We start from the raw sequence: 19,848 nt of genomic DNA on the forward strand, positions 1-19,848 counted from the left end.
GAACAGCAGTTTTCAGTTCTTTCCACAGATTCTCGATTGGATTCAGGTCTGGACTTTGACTTGGCCATTCTAACACCTGGATATGTTTATTTTTGAACCACTCCATTGTAGATTTTGCTTTATGTTTTGGATCATTGTCTTGTTGGAAGACAAATCTCCGTCCCAGTCTCAGGTCTTTTGCAGACTCCATCAGGTTTTCTTCCAGAATGGTCCTGTATTTGGCTCCATCTTCCCATCAATTTTAACCATCTTCCCTGTCCCTGCTGAAGAAAAGCAGGCCCAAACCATGATGCTGCCACCACCATGTTTGACAGTGGGGATGGTGTGTTCAGAGTGATGAGCTGTGTTGTTTATACGCCAAACATAACGTTTTGCATTGTTGCCAAAAAGTTCCATTTTGGTTTCATCTGACCAGAGCACCTTCTTCCACATGTTTGGTGTGTCTACCAGGTGGCTTGTGGCAAACTTTAAACAACACTTTTTATGGATATCTTTAAGAAATGGCTTTCTTCTTGCCACTCTTCCATAAAGGCCAGATTTGTGCAATATACGACTGATTGTTGTCCTATGGACAGAGTCTCCCACCTCAGCTGTAGATCTCTGCAGTTCATCCAGAGTGATCATGGGCCTCTTGGCTGCATCTCTGATCAGTCTTCTCCTTGTATGAGCTGAAAGTTTAGAGGGACGGCAAGGTCTTGGTAGATTTGCAGTGGTCTGATACTCCTTCCATTTCAATATTATCGCTTGCACAGTGCTCCTTGGGATGTTTAAAGCTTGGGAAATCTTTTTGTATCCAAATCCGGCTTTAAACTTCTTCACAACAGTATCTCGGACCTGCCTGGTGTGTTCCTTGTTCTTTATGATGCTCTCTGCGCTTTTAACGGACCTCTGAGACTATCACAGTGCAGGTGCATTTATACGGAGACTTGATTACACACAGGTGGATTGTATTTATCATCATTAGTCATTTAGGTCAACATTGGATCATTCAGAGATCCTCACTGAACTTCTGGAGAGAGTTTGCTGCACTGAAAGTAAAGCTAAATAATTTTTTTGATTTGTTAAAAAAGTTTGAAATATCCAATAAATGTCGTTCCACTTCATGATTGTGTCCCACTTGTTGTTGATTCTTCACAAAAAAAATACAGTTTTATATCTTTATGTTTGAAGCCTGAAATGTGGCAAAAGGTCGCAAAGTTCAAGGGGGCTGAATACTTTCGCAAGGCACTGTATCTCAAATGTTTTATCACAAAAAAATATAATTAAATGGAACATGTCACTGCTTATTAAAAAAGTGGCGACAAGTTTTTGGCTAAAACCTTTTTAAATGAGCCTTATTGTGATTATTAAAGAGAGAATAAAACATGACGTTTATTTCAAAAACGTGTTTATTTAGGAATGCCATGCAGATGGCACAGTGCCTCAAGACATAAGCAAGGCAAGGAGAAAGGGAGTATACATTATAGTCAATTGGGGTTATTCATTAGTCATAATACATTATGGGCAACATTTTCATGGTGCAAAACCCTTTAAAACTCATCATCTGGAAGTGTGATTTAATTGGACACTTATTCAGCAATGTGTGTTATAAAAAGACCACTGTTCATATGCCTTGCTTAGTATGGTAAACTAGTTTATGCACTTTCTTATAACGCACATTGAAGAACAATGTCAAATTAAAATCACACTGCCAGACTATAATGTGTTTTAGGGTTTTTCTTTTGACAGATTTGAACAATTTTTCACCGTGGAAATGTCCCCCTTCATCTCCGTCAAGCATGCTGATTCTTTGTTTTAGTTTTTCCTATAAATGTGCTTAAAGTAACAAATGACTCAACAACGATCCATTGCAAAACATCGCCACAACAATCCAGCTTGGTGTACAAAGTTGCTCTTTCTCCCTAAAAATGTCTCCTCCAACACCCAAGAGAAATGAAAGGCCTCAGAGTAAGATCATAGGTATTAGATAACAATAAGAGCTAGCACTACATCAAGCTGCCTTTATACTGTAAGTCTATATATAGCTTCTTCCCTAACCACATGTAATCACACACCATTACACTGTAACCACACTTGACTGGGCCCAGATTCTCAATTAAGTCAACTTAGTTACAGCATAGTTACAAGTAAGTTCTTGATTGTGAGAATATAATATTTGATGTGACTAGGTAGCATTTGGGCAACAACGTTATTAAGTGTGAACGACAGTAGACTTGGGTGTCGACCCAGGGCGCAAAGCTGTGGCCCAATTCCAATTCTGTCCCCTCCCTTTGAAATGTGCACTCGTTCACTCCGTGACGATTTAAAACCATGGGATTGGTATTGGAGACATGGTATACTTTGAGTGTGTGTCTATGTATAAGGCAGCATTGATGGCTTCCCTGTCCTGTGCTGGGAAGAGAGAGGGAGCAGCCATGAGGTTGTCAGTCAGTGTGAGCCAATAGGGAGCAGACCAGGAGAACTTCATGGCTGGCTACATTTACTCAAAACACCAGAAAGAGTCAGACTCCACACATCCAGGTCAGAGTGAGAGGTGACTGTGTGGCAAAGAGCATCACATCCTGATCATGGAGATCGAAGAATCAGTTGTATTTTGGCGAACCTTAAGGGGTGATTTGTATCGATTACCCCCCAAAATGCATTAAAAACCATCTGGTGCAGTGGTAGACTACTCAGTTTATTTTGTGCAGCACCAGTGCTTATGACTTTCGTGTAGGGCCCCCCAACGTCAGGATAGAAGAGCTAGGGAACAGGGATGGATCAGAGCTGGAGATCCCTACATTACCAACTCACCTTCCTTCCATCCATCCATCCTTTCCTTAACTTCATTCATAAGACAGAGGTGGAGACTCTCGTCTCTGCCCCCCACCGGCAACGCACTACTCAGCTGTTCAGACCACATGCCGGACACCTCAGATGAGTGAGTGTGTGTGTATTCAATCATCTCAACAGGAGGAGGATATTCAGATATACGCATTGCAACCCACAGGTACAGCGGGTTGGTGTAGGGACAGCAGCTACCTCGAGGAGAGAAATAGTCCCCATACCAAAGAAGTCCTATAGGAGTCCTGAGATTACAGTGAATCTGCAGGTAGTTGGGCCCTTACTGGGCCGGTCTGTCTTATAGGACGTTTTTGATAGGGCGAGAGGGCCATAGGGAACTCGCTGTTAAAAAACCTATTCCAAATGTTATCCTCCAGAGCAAGGTCAGTTTATCGGATTTAATTAGATAAGTTTGACTTGAGTCATTCAACTGCAAGGAGGTGGTGAATAGTGATTAAACTCCCATACACAGCCATGGCAAACCCAGCATCACAGTTTTAGCAAAGCAAAAAAACTCTCGCCCTACAAAGTCTCTGATGAGTTTATACTCTGTCCAGCCGTGTGACCCCACTAGGCCACCATACACGGTGTCCATTGTCATTCACTAGGTCTCTATGGTTACAGCCATAGCCAGGGGTGGTGTGGCCAGTCGGGGGCTGCTTATCCACAGAGCCCAGCCTAGATCCAAGATGGCGGCAGGCGGCGGCGGCAGCAAGCTGTGTACGGCGGACAGGCGCAGAGGGGGATGGGTTGGAGGGAGGGGCGGCGAATACGGCGGTGTAGGAGTCACTAGCGGGGGCGGGGGATCCACATGTACCAAGCCTCAAAACAACAACGATATCACACACACACACTCTCTCAGACACGGAGATTCAGTGACACACTCTTTCACTCTATAAACTACACACACGGTCTCTGGCTCTAATACATGTAGTCACAGTCAGTCACACACACACACACACACACAGTCTCTCTCAGACACACATCAGCACGACAGAGAGACTGACAGCCCAGTCACTGTAGGTGCTGCATGGTGAGAGACAGGACAAGTCACTGGAAGTCTGGTAGAAGACATCACAGCGTGAGCAGTGACCCCCAAAAGAAGCCCCCCGGGCAATGTCAACGCAGGTGAGAGGGGAGCTACAGAGGGGGAGGGTGGGGTGGTGATGGCGGACGAGGAGGGGGGAGGGGTGTTTCGGTCAAGGCACAGTCAGAGAGGGGGACAGTGCTGTTTCATTACCTTGGTGGAGAAGATTGAGTTCCCACTTCCCATTTGCCTGCGCGACGTTTATTGTCTTCCCCCTCTCACCTCACACCTGCTGGGTGGTGTCTGGGCGGCCGGTACCTATTTCAGTTGGAATAGTAGGTCAGTATGTACGGGGCTTCGGACAGAGAGCAGTGACATGCACATCTAACACAGCAGAGACAGACACATGGTGTTGGTGGTGAGGTTGTTGGGTAGGAGCAGACACACAGCCCCCCCCCCCCACAGTCATTCTATCTGTGTGCCTCTCCCCAGGTCTCTGATGTTTGTGTTTGTCCACCCATTGTTAAAACAAAGAGTCATCTGCAAGCAAGTATTGCGCGCCACTCTACTCAACAGTGAATCTGCAATTAAAATGGCATGAAATCGACACTAGTTTGGCACGAAGTGGAAATCAAAAATATCAGAGGTAACGGAAGCTGTTTTCAGACATGAGCGCATGGTAACACAGTAGATGCCTTGTTGATGTACCTGCGAGGGGTTATGTCCCAGTTCTCTTTCCTCCTGAAGTATACACTTGTTCACAACTTCCCACATATGTTAAAAACATAGGATCAGCAGAGACATGGCCTAGAACCCTCAAACTCAACTCTGGATGTCAACGCCTGATTTAGACCTGGGACACCAGGCGGGTGCAATTAATGATCAGGTAGAATAGAACACAAGCAGGATCCGGACCTCGTAGGGTGAGAGTTGAATACAACTGGCCTAGGAGTTGGCACCATAAAAACATCCTCATTTCAGTCATTTCCTCTCGCAACAGTAAAGGGATGTGAACAAGTGCACAGTTGAGGAGAAAGTATATATTATTGGCACGCACCCAGGGTCTGTCTGCTATAGGCCTAGAGTTTGGGTGAGGCTGGAGAGAGGAGCGCTGACCCCAGACCAGACTTACCCCATCCACGAGGCAGACTAGGGGGGGGCACACACAGACGCTACTCCTCCTTTTCTCTGCCACCCTGGTCCCCAGTCATATGGGTCTGGTCATTACAACAAGGAAGGAGAGACGGTAAGGAGGAAAAAAGATGGAAAAAAGATGGAAAAACAAGAACGGGGAAATACATCCGAAACGCAGTTTTTTCTTTTCCTCACAGTAGTCAGAAACAGTCTTTATTTTTAAATGCTGGGTATGTGTAGTATACATGTTAAAAAGCATGCCTTTTTCCTTTTTGTTAAAAAAAAAGAAATATTTTAAATAGTTCTAAAAATACGGTCAGAAACAAGGCAAGCAACAAGCATAACAAGAAAGGGTGTTTTTTTTCCTGATCGTCGAGATCCCACAGATGAAACTTGGTGTGTGTGCGTGTGTGTGTGTGTGTGAGACAGAGAGATTATATGCAAGATAAAATAGTAAATCACTAAAATCACAGGGAGAAGAGGAAGGACACAGCGGGGTACGGGGGTAGTGAGTCGTCTTACAGCGGGGTGCAAGGGTACGTCGGAACAGGGAGACTGAAAGATACTGCTCCATCTCTCATCACCATATCATCGGTGTGAACGCTACCGCACCACATTATCCTAACCCCTTTCCCTCCACCGCAGAGTAAAAAGACTGACATGTAAGGGGAACAAAGCCCTTTAAAAGGGACATCTTCCCCTCCGCTATACGCACTTCACACAAAGCTTAGGCACAACGTTAAAGGGAAATTCCCACCCAAAAACAATATGTTGGTGTTTGTTTCATTCGTCCGTTGTTGACATAGTCCCAAAATGTATAGCTTGTCAGCAATCGAGACATGTCACTTACAAAACGCCACATCATATGATGCTGAATGGATCATACAGGGATGACCTGTATTTTGAAAGTTACATATCGTTGAAAATGGATTAATGAAACAAACACCAAAATATAGTTTTTGGGTGGAGTTTTCCTTTAAACCTCATTGAAACTCATGATTCTCGAGCAAGTCTAAAAAGTTAACTTACTTATAAATCCATAAAATAATTCATACTTGATCTGAGGGGTTAGAATGTACTCTTCATCGACCCGACAACCACTTACATTACAACAAAAACTAAACTAAAATATTTCATACTTTAAAAGGCCTCTCAAGATGCACTGATGCAGTAAGACTCTAGTAGTACAGCACATAGAAAACGTCCCTAAAACGTGTCATTCTTCTCCAAATGATTGACCAGGGACGGGGTCAATTCCATTTTAAATTAAGCTGAATTTGATTGAAATGGACCCCCAACTCGGCAACTGACATTGGCTGATAAACTGTATGGATAGAAGGCCAACCATTCATATTCTAACCAGCTAAGCTCAGTGCTCTCATTGTCAGAGGTAGGTATAGAGAGACAATGTTAAACCCTCCATTGTTCCCGTGGTGATCCCGGCATCTCATTTGGTTTACCCAGGCTAAGTTATAGACAGAGTAAATAAGGGCAGAAATGCAGCAGTGTCTTTCAGTGTTGGGGTTACAGCGGTGTGAGGGAAGGAGGGGGTTGGAGAGGTAGAGGGTAGTTTCATATAGTACAGTGTGCCTATGTTCCTCGAATCTCCCCGGGGTGAGCTCATGAGGGAACAAGGCAGCACGTGTGGGAGTGCGTGTATTACATCGTAACAACAGAAAGCCAACATCACTCTCCCACTCCCACACACACACTCGCACCACAATCCCGACGCGTACAAGACACACAGACCCCTCCAACCCTGGAGCTACGCAACACACCACAGCGCAGACAGTACAAGAATCGGTTGTGATATTTTTGACCTCATCTCTATGTGGAAGGCATTGACTGTCTGCTACTGGCACCGGTCTACCATTGAGAGAGTCAATAGCTAAACATTGTGGGGTGGTAAGATGACAGAATGTCTTCCCTTCTTTAACTGCACTGTTAGTGTGGTACCAGGACCAAGTTGGGGTTGGGTTTTTACTGTAGTCAAAGGACAACTCCTAAACACACTCTCACACACACAAATCCCCACTGCCACAGTACACACACATATACCCACACACACAGATATACACAGACACACACAGCCGCTGAGAGTGAGGAGGGGTACGAGGGTGGTATACAGTTGTAGGCGGGGGGGAAACAGAAGAGGGGTACGAGGGAGGTGACTATCTGAAGGGGGGCTCAGGCGTGTGAAGGGAGAGTTCGGGGGCTCGGCGGAGGACGGCCTCCTTGCGGTTCGGTGGCGGCGGCAGCGGCGGCTCATACACTCTGGGCGCTGCCACCATGGCGGCGGCCACGGCGGAGGCGGGCACCACTGGCCTGAGGGCGGCGTCCAGCGCCGTGACGTGGGCCGGTTGGCCGTGGTGGTGGGCGTGGCCCGCCATGGCGTGGGCAGGGATGGCAGCCATGGCGTGGTGGTTGGGAGGCGGGTAGGCGTACTGGAGCTGTTGGAGTTGCTGGTACTGTTGGAGTTGCTGGTACTGCTGGAGTTGCTGATACTGCTGGTACTGCTGGTAGTACTCTGCATAGTACCTGGGGGAGAAAGGGAATGAGAAGGAGAGAAGGGGGAGGGAGAAGGAGAAATTGAGTGAGACGGGAAGAACGAGAGAAAAAAGGGTAGGGAGACAGACAGACAAGAGGGTTTGGGATTATGTACTGGGGATTGTATATTACAGTCTTTTACACACAAAAATTTGAGTGGGGGTACAGAGAGCCTTTTGGGGGGCGGTAGGTAGGGTAGGTAGCATACTGTAGCTGCTGGAGCTGCTGGTGCTGTTGGTGCTGCTGGTGGTAGTACTCAGCATACTGTTGGTACTGCTCTCTAAGATACACACGGAGGGAGGGGGAAAGATAGAGCAATTTAGATCATCTACCAGTAGGGAATTGTAGTCTTTTAACACCAAGGCATTGACTAGTAGGAAACTGTCGTCTTTTTACACAAACAGCCTTTCAGAAAGAGCGTTTTTAGATCATCTACTAGGGAATTGTAGTCTTTGCACACAAAGAACAGGCTTTCAGGAAATGTACATGGGGTTAAGAGTCTGATGGCATTGAAAGATAATGTCTTGAGCAATTCAGTTCCAGGAAGTATGTCCACTACCACTCCTGAAGTCTGAACATCAGACAGAGGGTCACGTAGTGAAAAGGAGGAGAGGGTGTAGTGCATTGGGGAGGGTCAGAGAGGATTCAATACGGTTAAGTGCTTCTAAAAACTATTGGGGCGAACCCTAACCTCCACTGAAGTCAAAGTTTCACTTAGCCTTGCACTGACGCAAATGGAAGACTAAGTCGAAATTGGACTTAAAGTGGACTTTCTTGACTGGAAATTAGGATTCTCCTAATTACTGTAAGTGCTGGAGCTGCTGGTACTGTTGGTGGTTGCATTCAGCGTACTGTTGGCACTGCTCTCTAAGATCCACACGGAGGGAGGAAGGGAGGGAGAAAGGGAGGGGGACAGATAGAGCATTTAGATCATCTACCAGTAGGGAATTGTAGTCTTTTCACACAAACAGGCTTTCAGAAAATGTACAAGGGGTCAAGCAAGTCTTTGATGGAAATTAAGGATAATGTACTGAGCAATTCAGTTCCTATAAGTATGTCCACTACCACTCCTGAAGTCTGAACACTGAGGAAGGTTTGTAGTGAAACAGGGTAATGTAGTGAGAAGATAGTGTGTAGTGTGTAGTGCATTGGGGAGGGTAGAAGCGGCTTCAATAAAGAGATTAGGGTTAAGGGCTCAGAAAAGCATTGGGGTGAATACTAACTTCTACTTTAGTCCAGCACTGATGATGTCAATGTTCTACTTAGTGGACTTTCTTAACTTGTAATTAGCTGTAAAGTTAACTAAATCGTGAAGGGTCAAAGAGGGTTGGATAAGATGGAAAGGAAGTGGTAGTACCGAGCCATGGGGTCCTCTCCAGCCTCCGCTGCTTCCTCTGCAGCTCGCCCGGCGGGGGTGGGGAGCAGCGGCCGGCGCTGCTTGGGGGCTCTCTGGTACATGAAGGGCTTCATGACGGGGTCGGGCAGCAGGGACCCCGCAGAGCGCCTCAGGGGACTCCGGTCCCGCTCTCCAGACTTTGCCGCTTGTGCCGCAGCCACTGCCGCCGCGTTCTGCTGCTCGGCCAGAACCTGCTGTCCCTGGGCGAAGTAGTGCTGAACCCTCGCCGCTTCAAAGATGGCCGCCGACGGGTCCGCTGATGCGCTCATGGCGGCACCCATCCCCAAGTGGCCGTAGGCATGCTGGGCGCCCCCATAGAGTGCCGGCGCCATGGCGTAGGCCTGGTTGACTGCCGCGGCGGCCGCAGGCATCTCTACGCCAGGTGCAGCCAGGTAGATGGCCCCCGGGTGGTGGTGGTTAGCCATGGCGTGCGCGTAAACTGGTGTGGAGTAGGCGGCAGCAGCGGATGCTGCAGCGGGGCTGGCGGCAATCTGACTGAGCTGACCGTAGAGAGCGGCGTGGCTGGGGTTCATGGAGCTGGCGTACACCTGCGTGGCGCCCGCCTGCGTCAACGCTGCCGCCTGATTGGCTGCCTGGACCCCATAGAGCTGATTGGCCACGTTAGCGCCGTAGACCTGCGTCGCCAGGGCACCATACACCGCCTGGTTGACGGGGTTTCCTTCCGCCCGCGTGCCGGTGGTGAGGCCCGTCAACGCCGCGTAGGTGGGGTCAAAGGTCGAGGTGTTGTAGACAGAGTTGTGGACGCTTTGCTGGACCTGGAGGGGCAGGCCGGCTGCGGCGGCGGCAGCTGCAGCTAACACAGCTGCCTGGCTCTGGTACTGTTCCAGAGAGGACTTCCCTACAGGGCACTCCCCGGCATAGTGGCCCTGCTTCCCACAGCTCACACAGGGGATCTTCCCCGTCGGGGTCTGCTTGGAGGGCTGCACCTGTATGGAGACGGACACCATTTGTTAGCGAGCTTCAGGAACTGTCTTTACTAAGAGACAACCAGATCTAGCCTACAACTCAGAGCATTATAGGCACTGTAGTGGTTCTCAAACCTCTCCTCGGGGACCCCCAGACATTTCGCAATTTTGTTGCAGTCCTAAACCAACTCATCTAGTCAAGGGCTTGATGATTAGTTGACAAGTGGAATCAGGTGTCCTAGCTGTGGAATAATTCAAATACATGGAATGGCTGGGGATCTGCGAGGAGAGGTTTGAGAACCACTGCGGTTGTACACCATGCTAAACCTTCAGGAACGCCTTCACCATCATAGAACTGGATATACAAGACAGGGCAGTATGGGTAATGTAGTACACAAAAATAGAATCACTAGAACAGGCATCACCCCTCAGACCACAGCAATTTGGCTGCACCCTCATGGGTACACTCAAAATGGTCACCGATCCTCATTTAACAATGCCAATTGACTTGAATGGAGGAGTGGGGAGGTGCCAGTCAAGGGAGTCTATCTCCATGTCAGTGCATCATGCTACAGCACCTTGGAGAGTTCCACGGAGAGCGGGCGTCCCTTGAAGGAGGTGCCGTGGAGGGCCTCGATGGCCTGAAGAGCCTCCTCCTTGTTCTCCATGTGCACGAAGGCGTAGCCTGCAGAAGAGGAGAGCCTGGCTGTCATTGAGCACAGGGACACCAGTTAGAACCACACCGGGCATGCCACACACACACATCTTACCGCACTATACACACACGTTTCTTACTGCTCTATACAACTACACACAAACCTTACCTGATAGTCAAGTTGCACAATGAAAAAGCCCCAAACAACTTAGAATACCTTGGATCTTTACACTTTCAACTACCCATCACCGGTATGCAGTGCAATGACATAGGTGACAGTACTCATTTTGGGTGCTGGTACCCATCATATATGAAAGCCAATGGCCTGTTCTATAAGATGTGCAGTACTCCAGAGGTAGAGAATTAGGTGTCTGTACTCCGTACTAGACGACACCGTCCGGCCTACTTCAAGCACTTGTACGCCATAATGTACTGTAAGCTCCACGGTGAGATTCCCTCTAGGTACAGATCTAGGATCAGTTTCCCTTCCCCCAAACCTAACCATTAAATCACACACATATGTTTTATTGTGACATTCACCAGATTGGTGGAGTGAAATGTGCTGTTTTACAGGGTCAGCCAAATTAGTGTTAAGTGCCTTGCTCAAGGACACAGACTCTTCACCTTGGCGGCTTGAGTATATACAAACCAGCGACCTTTCGGTTACGGGCCCAACGGTCTGACCACTAGGCTAGCTGCCGCCCTAGTAGTGGGGGAAATGCAAACTGACCCAAGATCAACATCTAGGGTCAACTTCACCCTTCGCCATACTGAGCAATCTCTCCCTTCACCCTCATGAGTACCATTATAATAACATCATTATTTTGGGGGTGCTTATATTTGTCCTATTTCACATGTGTACAAGTGTGTATTACATACATGTGTGAAGTGGAACTGTGTTCATTGCATATCCCAAATCCCCCTGAGACACCCTCGTAGGGATACTCCCCTCTCGTGGAGTACCCCTCAATGAGAAGGGGCGTGGCTCACCTTTGACTTTGTCGCACTCCAGCACTTTACCAAAGGTCTGGAAGAGCTCCTGGAGGTCCTCGGTGGTGCACATGCCCGACAGGTTCCCCACAAACACCTTGGTGGAGTGGAGCGGTCTGCCCCGGGACTCCTCCACCACCAGGTTCCTCCCCCGGAACTCCCTGCCGTTCAGCTCCCTGATGGCCCGCTCCGCAGCACCCTCACCCTGGGAGTAGATTTGATTAGAAAACAAAGTAAATGTAAAAATAATAAGACATTCATTTAGATTAGGAAACTTTAAAGTGAGGAAAATTCAATGAGGAAATAAATTTTGTACCATATCAACTCAATGTAGCTTATGTACACACAAAAACAATCACCATTTAAAAATGACAAACACACAGTTCTGTAGTGCACTTAAAAGAATAGGATCGGTTGGTGTAAACATTGGCTGGAAGGTGTTTAGATCATTGTTATATCCATGACGAAGAGTGTGCAAGTGTACACTTAGAGAATTGGGACTTAGACCTTAGTCCTCCCTGTGGGATATCTATATCCTACCTGTAGGTGTACGAAGGCGAACTGTCGGAGAACGCTGCAACTGACCACCTGGCCGTACGCCTCAAAGATGGCCGACAGCTCCTCCTGGGTGGTGTCTAGAGCCAGGTTGCCCACGAAGAGCTTCACCGTGTTGCTCTTGTCCATAGTGGAGCTGTGGTGGGACATGCACAGATACAAGGGAGAGAGAGAGAGACAGGTGAACATACTGTAAAAGACAAAACATTCTGAACTTGCACTTATCCACAATGCTGGAAACACCAAAAACCAAACAGTCCAAGAGACACCCATAAGGAAGAAAGCAAGAGCTGACAAAACGAATGACGAGACCACAGGGGAAAAGGAAGTATGTGTCAGGAAAATATTTGACAATTGACCACCATGCAGAATAACAACATGGAAGACACCATGGAGTTCTAATATGTAATTATATGAAAGACATCATAGAGTTCTAATATGTAATTATATGGAAGACACCATGGAGTTCTAATATGTAATTATATGAAAGACATCATAGAGTTCTAATATGTAATTATATGGAAGACACCATGGAGTTCTAATATGTAATTATATGAAAGACATCAGAGTTCTAATATGTAATTATATGGAAGACATCATAGAGTTCTAATATGTAATTATATGGAAGACACCATGGAGTTCTAATATGTAATTATATGGAAGACACCATAGAGTTCTAATATGTAATTATATGAAAGACACCATGGAGTTCTAATATGTAATTATATGGAAGACACCATGGAGTTCTAATATGTAATTATATGGAAGACACCATGGAGTTCTAATATGTAATTATATGGAAGACACCATGGAGTTCTAATATGTAATTATATGGAAGACACCATGGAGTTCTAATATGTAATTATATGGAAGACACCATAGAGTTCTAATATGTAATTATATGGAAGACACCATAGAGTTCTAATATGTAATTATATGGAAGACACCATGGAGTTCTAATATGTAATTATATGGAAGACACCATGGAGTTCTAATATGTAATTATATGGAAGACACCATGGAGTTCTAATATGTAATTATATGGAAGACACCATGGAGTTCTAATATGTAATTATATGGAAGACACCATGGAGTTCGAATATGTAATTATATGGAAGACACCATAGAGTTCTAATATGTAATTATATGGAAGACACCGTGTACATGTATAGAATACTGGAAATGCTATACATGGTAGCCTTTCCGCTGAGATCAGATCAATATTCAAGTTGTATTAGTCGTATATACACATGGTATACACCGTCCAACGAAAAGCTTATATTTCCATCACTAAACCGACTTCAGTTGAGGCATCACTGGAGCAGGGAAAACTATTTATTTCTAATGGCGCAGCACGAGACAAAGTTTAAAAAATAAAACATTTAAAAATGCTTGAACCATTGGGCAGTGTTGCCATGTTCACGATTGAATTCTGGTGAATTGGGCTACTTTGAAAACGATGAACTGGACGACATATACAACGATATAGCACAGGGTGCCTTCATCCGTTCAAAGGCCAAATGGGTTGAAAAAGGTGGAAAAAACATCTTATTTCATTAATTTGGAGAAAAGTAGGCAGACTAGGAATAGTATTTCGTCCATTTATGTAAACAACACTATATCCGATGATCTTGAAGTGATTAAATAAGGAAATACACTCTTTCTAGAGTGCACTGTATCAATCTCATCTTTCGGAAGGCGACTTGGATTCCTTTTTTGAGTCTGTTAATAACTCTGTTAACCCTATAGAAGAAAAGTTTAAGGAACTCTGTGATTCCGATATAGGTATTACTGAGTTGGACCAAGCCATTAAACAAATTCCTATAGGTAAATCCCCTGAATGTCCTGACAGCTGAATTCTATTGGGATTTTTGGCCTGATATTAGAGAGTTATTGCTTTCGGTCTACAAAGAGGTTATTGACAATGCTTTCTTACCTCCTTTGAGACGGGGACAAATAGTTCTAATACCCAAACCAAAGAAGGACAATTGGAGAACAATCATGTTGTTGGTAACTGACTATAAGTTACTAGCCCATGTCTATGCCAATAGGCTGAAAAAATCCCTTGGTGATATACAGTTGAAGTCAGAAGGTTACATGCACATTCGCCAAATACATTTAAACTCAGCTTTTCAAATTCCAGACATTTAATCCAAGTAAAAATACCCTGTCTTAGGTCAGTTAGGATCACCACTTTTTTTAAGAATGTGAAATGTCAGAATAATAGTAGAGAGAATGATTTATTTCAGCTTTTATTTCTTTCATCACATTCCCAGTGTGTCAGAAGTTTACATACACTCAATTAGTATTTGGTACCATTGCCTTTAAATTGTTTAACTTGGGTCAAACGTTTCGGGTAGCCTTCCACAAGCTTCACACAATAAGTTGGGTGAATTTTGGCCCATTAATCCTGACATAGCTGGTGTAACTGAATCAGATTTGTAGGTCTCCTTGCTCGCACTTTTTCAGTTCTTCCCACAAGTTTTCTATAAGATTGAGGTCAAGGCTTTGTGATGGCCACTCCAATACCTTGACTTTGTTTATCTTAAACCATTTTGCCTCAACTTTGGATGTATGCTTGGGGTCATTGTCCATTTGAAAGACCCTTTTGCGACCAAGCTTTAACTTTCTGACTGATGTCTTGAGATGTTGCTTCAATATATTAACATACTTTTCTTTCCTCATGATGCCATCTATTTTGTGAAGTGCACCAGTCCCTCCTGCAGCAAAGCACCCCCACAACATGATGCTGCCACCCCCGTGCTTCACGGTTGGGATGGTGTTCTTCTGGTTGCAAGCCTCCCCCTTTTCCCTCCAAACATAACGATGGTCATTATGGCCAAAGAATTCTATCAGACCAGAGGACATTTCTCCAAAAACTACAATCCTCAAGTGCAATCCCCACAATCCCCTTTGTCCCATGTGCAGTTGCAAAGCGTAGTCTCGCTTTTTTATGGCGTTTTTGGAGCAGTTGCTTCTTCCTTGCTGAGCGGCCTTTATAGTTATGTCGATATAGGACTCGTTTTACTGTGAAATATATACTTTTGTACCTGTTTCCTCCAACATCTTCACAAGGTCCTTTGCTGTTGTTCTGGGATTAATTGTCACTTTTCGCACATCCATCAGGGCCTCCCCGGTGGCGCAGTTGTTAAGGGCGCTGTAATGCAGCGCCAGCTGTGCCACCAGAGACCCTGGGTTCGCGCCCAGGCTCTGTCGTAACCGGCCCCGACCGGGAGGTCCATGGGGTGACGCACAATTGGCCTAGCGAGGGTTTGGACGGTAGGGAAATCCTTGTCTCATCGCGCACCAGCGACTCCTGTGGCGGGCTGGGCGCAGTGTGCGCTAACCAAGGTTGCTAGGTGCACGGTGTTTCCTCCAACACATTGGTGCGGCTGGCTTCCCGGGTTGGATGGTGCTGTGGTAAGAAGCAGTGCGGCTTGGTTGGGTTGTGTATCGGAGGACACATGACTTTCAACCTTCGTCTCTCCTGTGCCCGTACGGGAGTTGTAGCGATGAGACAATATAGTAGCTACTAAAACAATTGGATACCATGAAAAAGGGGTAAAAATTCAAAAATAATAATAATACATATTTTTTTAAAGTACGTTCATCTCGAGGAGACAGAACGCGTCTCCTTCTTGAGCGGTATGACGGCTGCGTCATTTGTACAGATGGTACCTTCAGGCGTTTGGAAATTGCTCCCAAGGATGAACCAGACTTGTGGAGGTCCACAATTGTTTTTCTGGAGGTCTTGGCTGATTTCTTTTGATTTTCCCATAATGTCAAGCAAAATAGGGACTGAGTTTGAAGGTAGGCCTTGAAATAGATCCACAGGTACACCTCCAATTGACTCAAATGATGTCAATTAGCCTATCAAGAGCTTTTCCAAGCTGTTTAAAGACAGAGTCAACTTAGTGTTTGTAAACTTCTGACCCACTGGAATTGTGATACAGTGAATTATAAGTGAAATAATCTGTCTGTAAACAATTGTTGGAAAAATGACTTGTGTCATGCAGTAGATGTCCTAACCAACTTGCCTAAACTATAGTTTGTTAACAAGACATTTGTGGAGTGGCTGAAAAAGGAGTTTTAATGACTCCAACCTAAGTGTCTGTAAACTTCCGTATTTTTAGTTAAGATACATTTCATTCAATTTGCAGATGATACTGCCCTTTTCCTAAATTAAACTGTTGAAATTACATCTGTCTCATCCTACCTCTATGTGGTATCATATCCCTAACAAGTCTGTTTAATACACTCTAACTTGAATTCCAAAATAAATGTGACTTTGACCCTCCAAAGTTACCTGTGAAATTGTCTAAGTTACACCAGAATTTTTTTTTTCTGGAAAAGGATATTCAAGAAGAATTTCCCCTCCATAAAACAGTGATTTGAATAATAGCACTATTAAAATGAATAGGAAATCCACTTATTAAGAACACTGCTATATTATGAGGTTGTTTCCACTTTACCAAGTTTACAAATTAATGACTTGAACCTTTTGGATAAAAAATGAAATGATAAATGGATATGATTGGCAGTTAAGTATTTTTTGTGATTATAATTCAATATATTGCTATGGAAGTGACCAACCCATGCTATGGTCAAAAGCCATGAACTTTTTCTTTAATTGTCCAGTTATCCCAACATTTAAAGAAACTCATTTTAAAATATTTTCTCACATCTACCCTGTTAATTACTTATTGCACAAAATGTTACATATTGACAAAAAATGTTCCTCTGATTCAGAATCTTTAGAACATGTATTTTTTTCATGCCGCCATTCTAATAAACTATGGATTGAAATTCATGGATGGTTGTGTATATAATCTCCAAAATGACCTTTGATGACATTAAACGGCATTATGCTTATCCTTGTAAATTCCGATCATAACTATTTTATTAACATTGCTATTCTCTTGGTCAAATATCATATTCACAAAATGTAAATAATGTGGGAAATTTCCATTTTTTTTAATTTAACTTTTACAATTTTACAAATCCCTCAAACTTGTGAAACTTAAAAAGTTTGTTAATGTCTCATTGCCTTGTCACATCTAAAATGTCCTGAAGTATTATTTATTTTTATGGTCCCTTGGTGTTTTATTATTTGATTTTATTCACAGGAATGTCCCTGTATTGATGTGTAAAATTGTTATTATTGTTGCAATAAAAATAAAACAATTTGCGGGGAAAATTTATTGGTGTGGGTGGTAGGTTTTTGGTCTACTTCTAAATTGCACCGCGGCCGCTATGGCATTTCTAAAATTATATATGTTTCACTGTGACCTGCTTACTGTGTATGTGAATGAATGGTGGAGAGGGGCAGGGCCGGAGGGGTGTGTGTATGTTGAGGTCGCTGGTTGACGAGAGTGCTGCAGCAGAGGCAGCTGAGTCACCGCGACAGAGTAGCACGCGCGCACGTCATGATAACTTTTGACCAGTTGTAGGTAGGCTATTTAGAATCCTCATTATGGAGACACCCTTTTCCCCAAAAACATTTTAACGTGCTAGAACTGATACAATGGCGACCACGCATTGTAAAACGACGTAATGCGCACTAGAGCTCTTTAGCTAAATTCGCTCAAGGGTGGCCTAAAGTAAACTGCATTCTGATGTAGACTTTTCTTATGGATAACAGTATCAAGCGAAGGGTTTAACGCATGCTCAGTTCAAGGGTCTGCAGGACTGGGCGAGTGGAAATGGTTATGTAGCTTGTGTAATGGAAAAAGTCCACAATGAAAATTCCATTAATTGTAGAGAATGATTGGCTGCATTTGCATCTATTGACCATCAAGTAGGCTATTAACTTCTGTAACTTCTATGTCATCTACCATTTAAAATCAAATTGTAAGTGTCACATGTGAAAAAATAAAACAGGTGTAGACCTTACCGTGAATTGCTTACATACAAGCCCTTAACCAACAATGCAGTTCAAGAACTAGAGTTTAAAAAATACATTATATATATAAATACATATTGAAATGACGATATCACTGGAGTCATTGCAAATAAATGTGTGCCACTTGTGAAGCCTACCCGGAGCTGGCAACCAGATGTAATAAATTGCCTAGAATTCAGTTTGTTGTTGTAGCCTTGTGATCATGGTCACAGCTCTATTGTAAATGTATCATTCTCCACATTTAATGTCAGTTTCATTGTGGATTTTTACCTGAAATTAGATTTTGGCATATCAGGGGCTATAGGCTACCTGCATCTAGCTCAGCAAACCACGGCAAAGTTGAATTGCAATTATAACCCCTGATTTGTGTCAGTAGCCTATGAAATAACAAGTATATCTTGCAAATAGGCCATTTATAACGGTTTGTAGTCTGACATCTGACATCTGACACTGCACAATTGCCAGAAAATAACATAACATTTAAAACAAGGACATTAATCCAAGTGTTTCTTGCAGAGTTCGAGATCCTCTGTCCAACTTTCGTCACTCAAACTCTCCTGTCTAATTTATCTATAGTTACGCACATGCTCCAAACTGGATTTATTTACAATTATAAACTGGCTGGTTTGAGCCCTGAATGCTGATTGGTTGAAAGCCATGGTATATCAGATGTGTGTCAGGGGAATGACAAAAACATACTTTTTACCGTTCTAACTAAGTTGGTAACCAGTTTATAATAGCAATAAGGCACCTCATGGGTTTGTGGTATATGGCCAATATATACCACGGCTAAAAGCTATGTCCTAAGAACAGCCCTTAGCTGTGGTATATTGGGCAAATACCACACATTGCTCAATCATAGCGGCCAAAACAAGTTAAATGACGTCCATTTATGGAAAATTATCTGGAGAGTTTAATAAGGGTGATTTATCTTTTCTCTTGCGACATAGTCTTAAACTGGCAATAATTAATATTTTGATGTGAAACCGGATTTAGCTTCTTAGCATACGCTGTTAAAAAATACGTCGATATTCCTTCTTAATTCGCTCAATAAGGTTATGGAAAAGGGGTTTTGGTAAAATGTTGCAACTCCTCCCTTGCAGCTGAAAAACATTTTGGGCTAGTTGTCAGGCCTTGTGGGCGGGTTTTCAGAGGTCACTGGGCTACATATTTTAGCTTCACCTGGCAACCCTGCCATTGGGAATCTCCCGATGGCCGTTACAGATATGTATCAAAAACGTGGTTCGGGTTTACATGACTTTCCAATTCGCTGCTAAGACTGAGAAAACAGTTGATAGACGACACATGTTTTCTTTAAAATTACCCATATGGACTGGAGAGGATGCTTAGGTTTTGGTTGGTGTGACCGAAACTGCACAAACCTCGCGGCGAAAATGTGAGACGATTTGCCTAAGTAGCTGGAAATGGGGTTTCGATGCCATTGTGTTATCATTAATCCAATCTACAAAAACAGTACACGAACTGTATCGGATGAGTGGTGGACATATAACAAAACAATGTTACATTGGATATGTTAGTCACAGCATTTTTCCGCACTGGAACGGATACATTGCACGATAGCGAAAATGTCTTCAATGGAACGACAATACGCTTTCGTGTTTCGTGTCATTGGTTCTTCCGCTGACGATTAAAACCTAATGTTTCTACGAATCGTTACTTATATTGTTCATCTTTAGTAAATAAAACGAATAAAAGAGGTACATAAATCTACCATCTTACTTACCTAAGCAGTGCCGTGTTTCAAAATGGTAGCGCCTGCTTCCGTTTTTAGAAGGCTTCACCAATGGGGAAGTCAGGGGGTTGGGGGGGCTGCCACACCAGAATGCTGATTCTTCACAATCGCCGTATTACATTTTCTAACAGGCTATTATA

General features: G+C 44.2%; 1 protein-coding gene across 3 annotated transcripts; it reads right to left on the reverse strand.

Moving 5' to 3' along the window:
* Positions 1-1,370: 1,370 nt before the first annotated feature.
* LOC135510453 (RNA-binding protein 4-like) lies at positions 1,371-19,792 on the reverse strand. Of its 3 annotated transcripts, none has more exons than XM_064931397.1 (8): positions 19,700-19,792; positions 12,039-12,189; positions 11,499-11,703; positions 10,432-10,538; positions 8,889-9,874; positions 8,336-8,398; positions 7,740-7,811; positions 1,371-7,522 (listed from the first exon to the last, which is right to left on the reverse strand). In XM_064931397.1, the coding sequence occupies exons 2-8, from the start codon at positions 12,180-12,182 to the stop codon at positions 7,156-7,158; spliced, it is 1,944 nt and encodes a 647-aa protein (XP_064787469.1). In that variant the 5' UTR covers positions 12,183-12,189; positions 19,700-19,792; the 3' UTR covers positions 1,371-7,155. The 3 variants fall into 3 exon arrangements, with proteins under 3 accessions (XP_064787469.1, XP_064787468.1, XP_064787470.1); XM_064931396.1 differs by having other exon boundaries at positions 10,432-10,559; positions 19,700-19,791; XM_064931398.1 differs by lacking the exon at positions 8,336-8,398 and having other exon boundaries at positions 10,432-10,559; positions 19,700-19,791.
* Positions 19,793-19,848: the final 56 nt, after the last annotated feature.

Source organism: Oncorhynchus masou, chromosome 23, assembly GCF_036934945.1.
Source record: "Oncorhynchus masou masou isolate Uvic2021 chromosome 23, UVic_Omas_1.1, whole genome shotgun sequence".
NCBI lineage: Eukaryota > Metazoa > Chordata > Actinopteri > Salmoniformes > Salmonidae > Oncorhynchus > Oncorhynchus masou.

Bases quoted from the DNA above. Each gene is read 5' to 3' on its own strand.
- LOC135510453 (XM_064931396.1), bottom strand. From the start codon at position 12,182: ATGGACAAGAGCAACACGGTGAAGCTCTTCGTGGGCAACCTGGCTCTA. The intron at 10,560-11,498 runs GTGAGCCACGCC...GCTCAATGACAG, and splicing joins GGAGTGCGACAAAGTCAAAG to CCAGGCTCTCCTCTTCTGCA. The intron at 7,523-7,739 runs GTATGCTACCTA...TTTCTCCCCCAG, and splicing joins CAGCAGCTCCAGCAGCTACA to GTACTATGCAGAGTACTACC.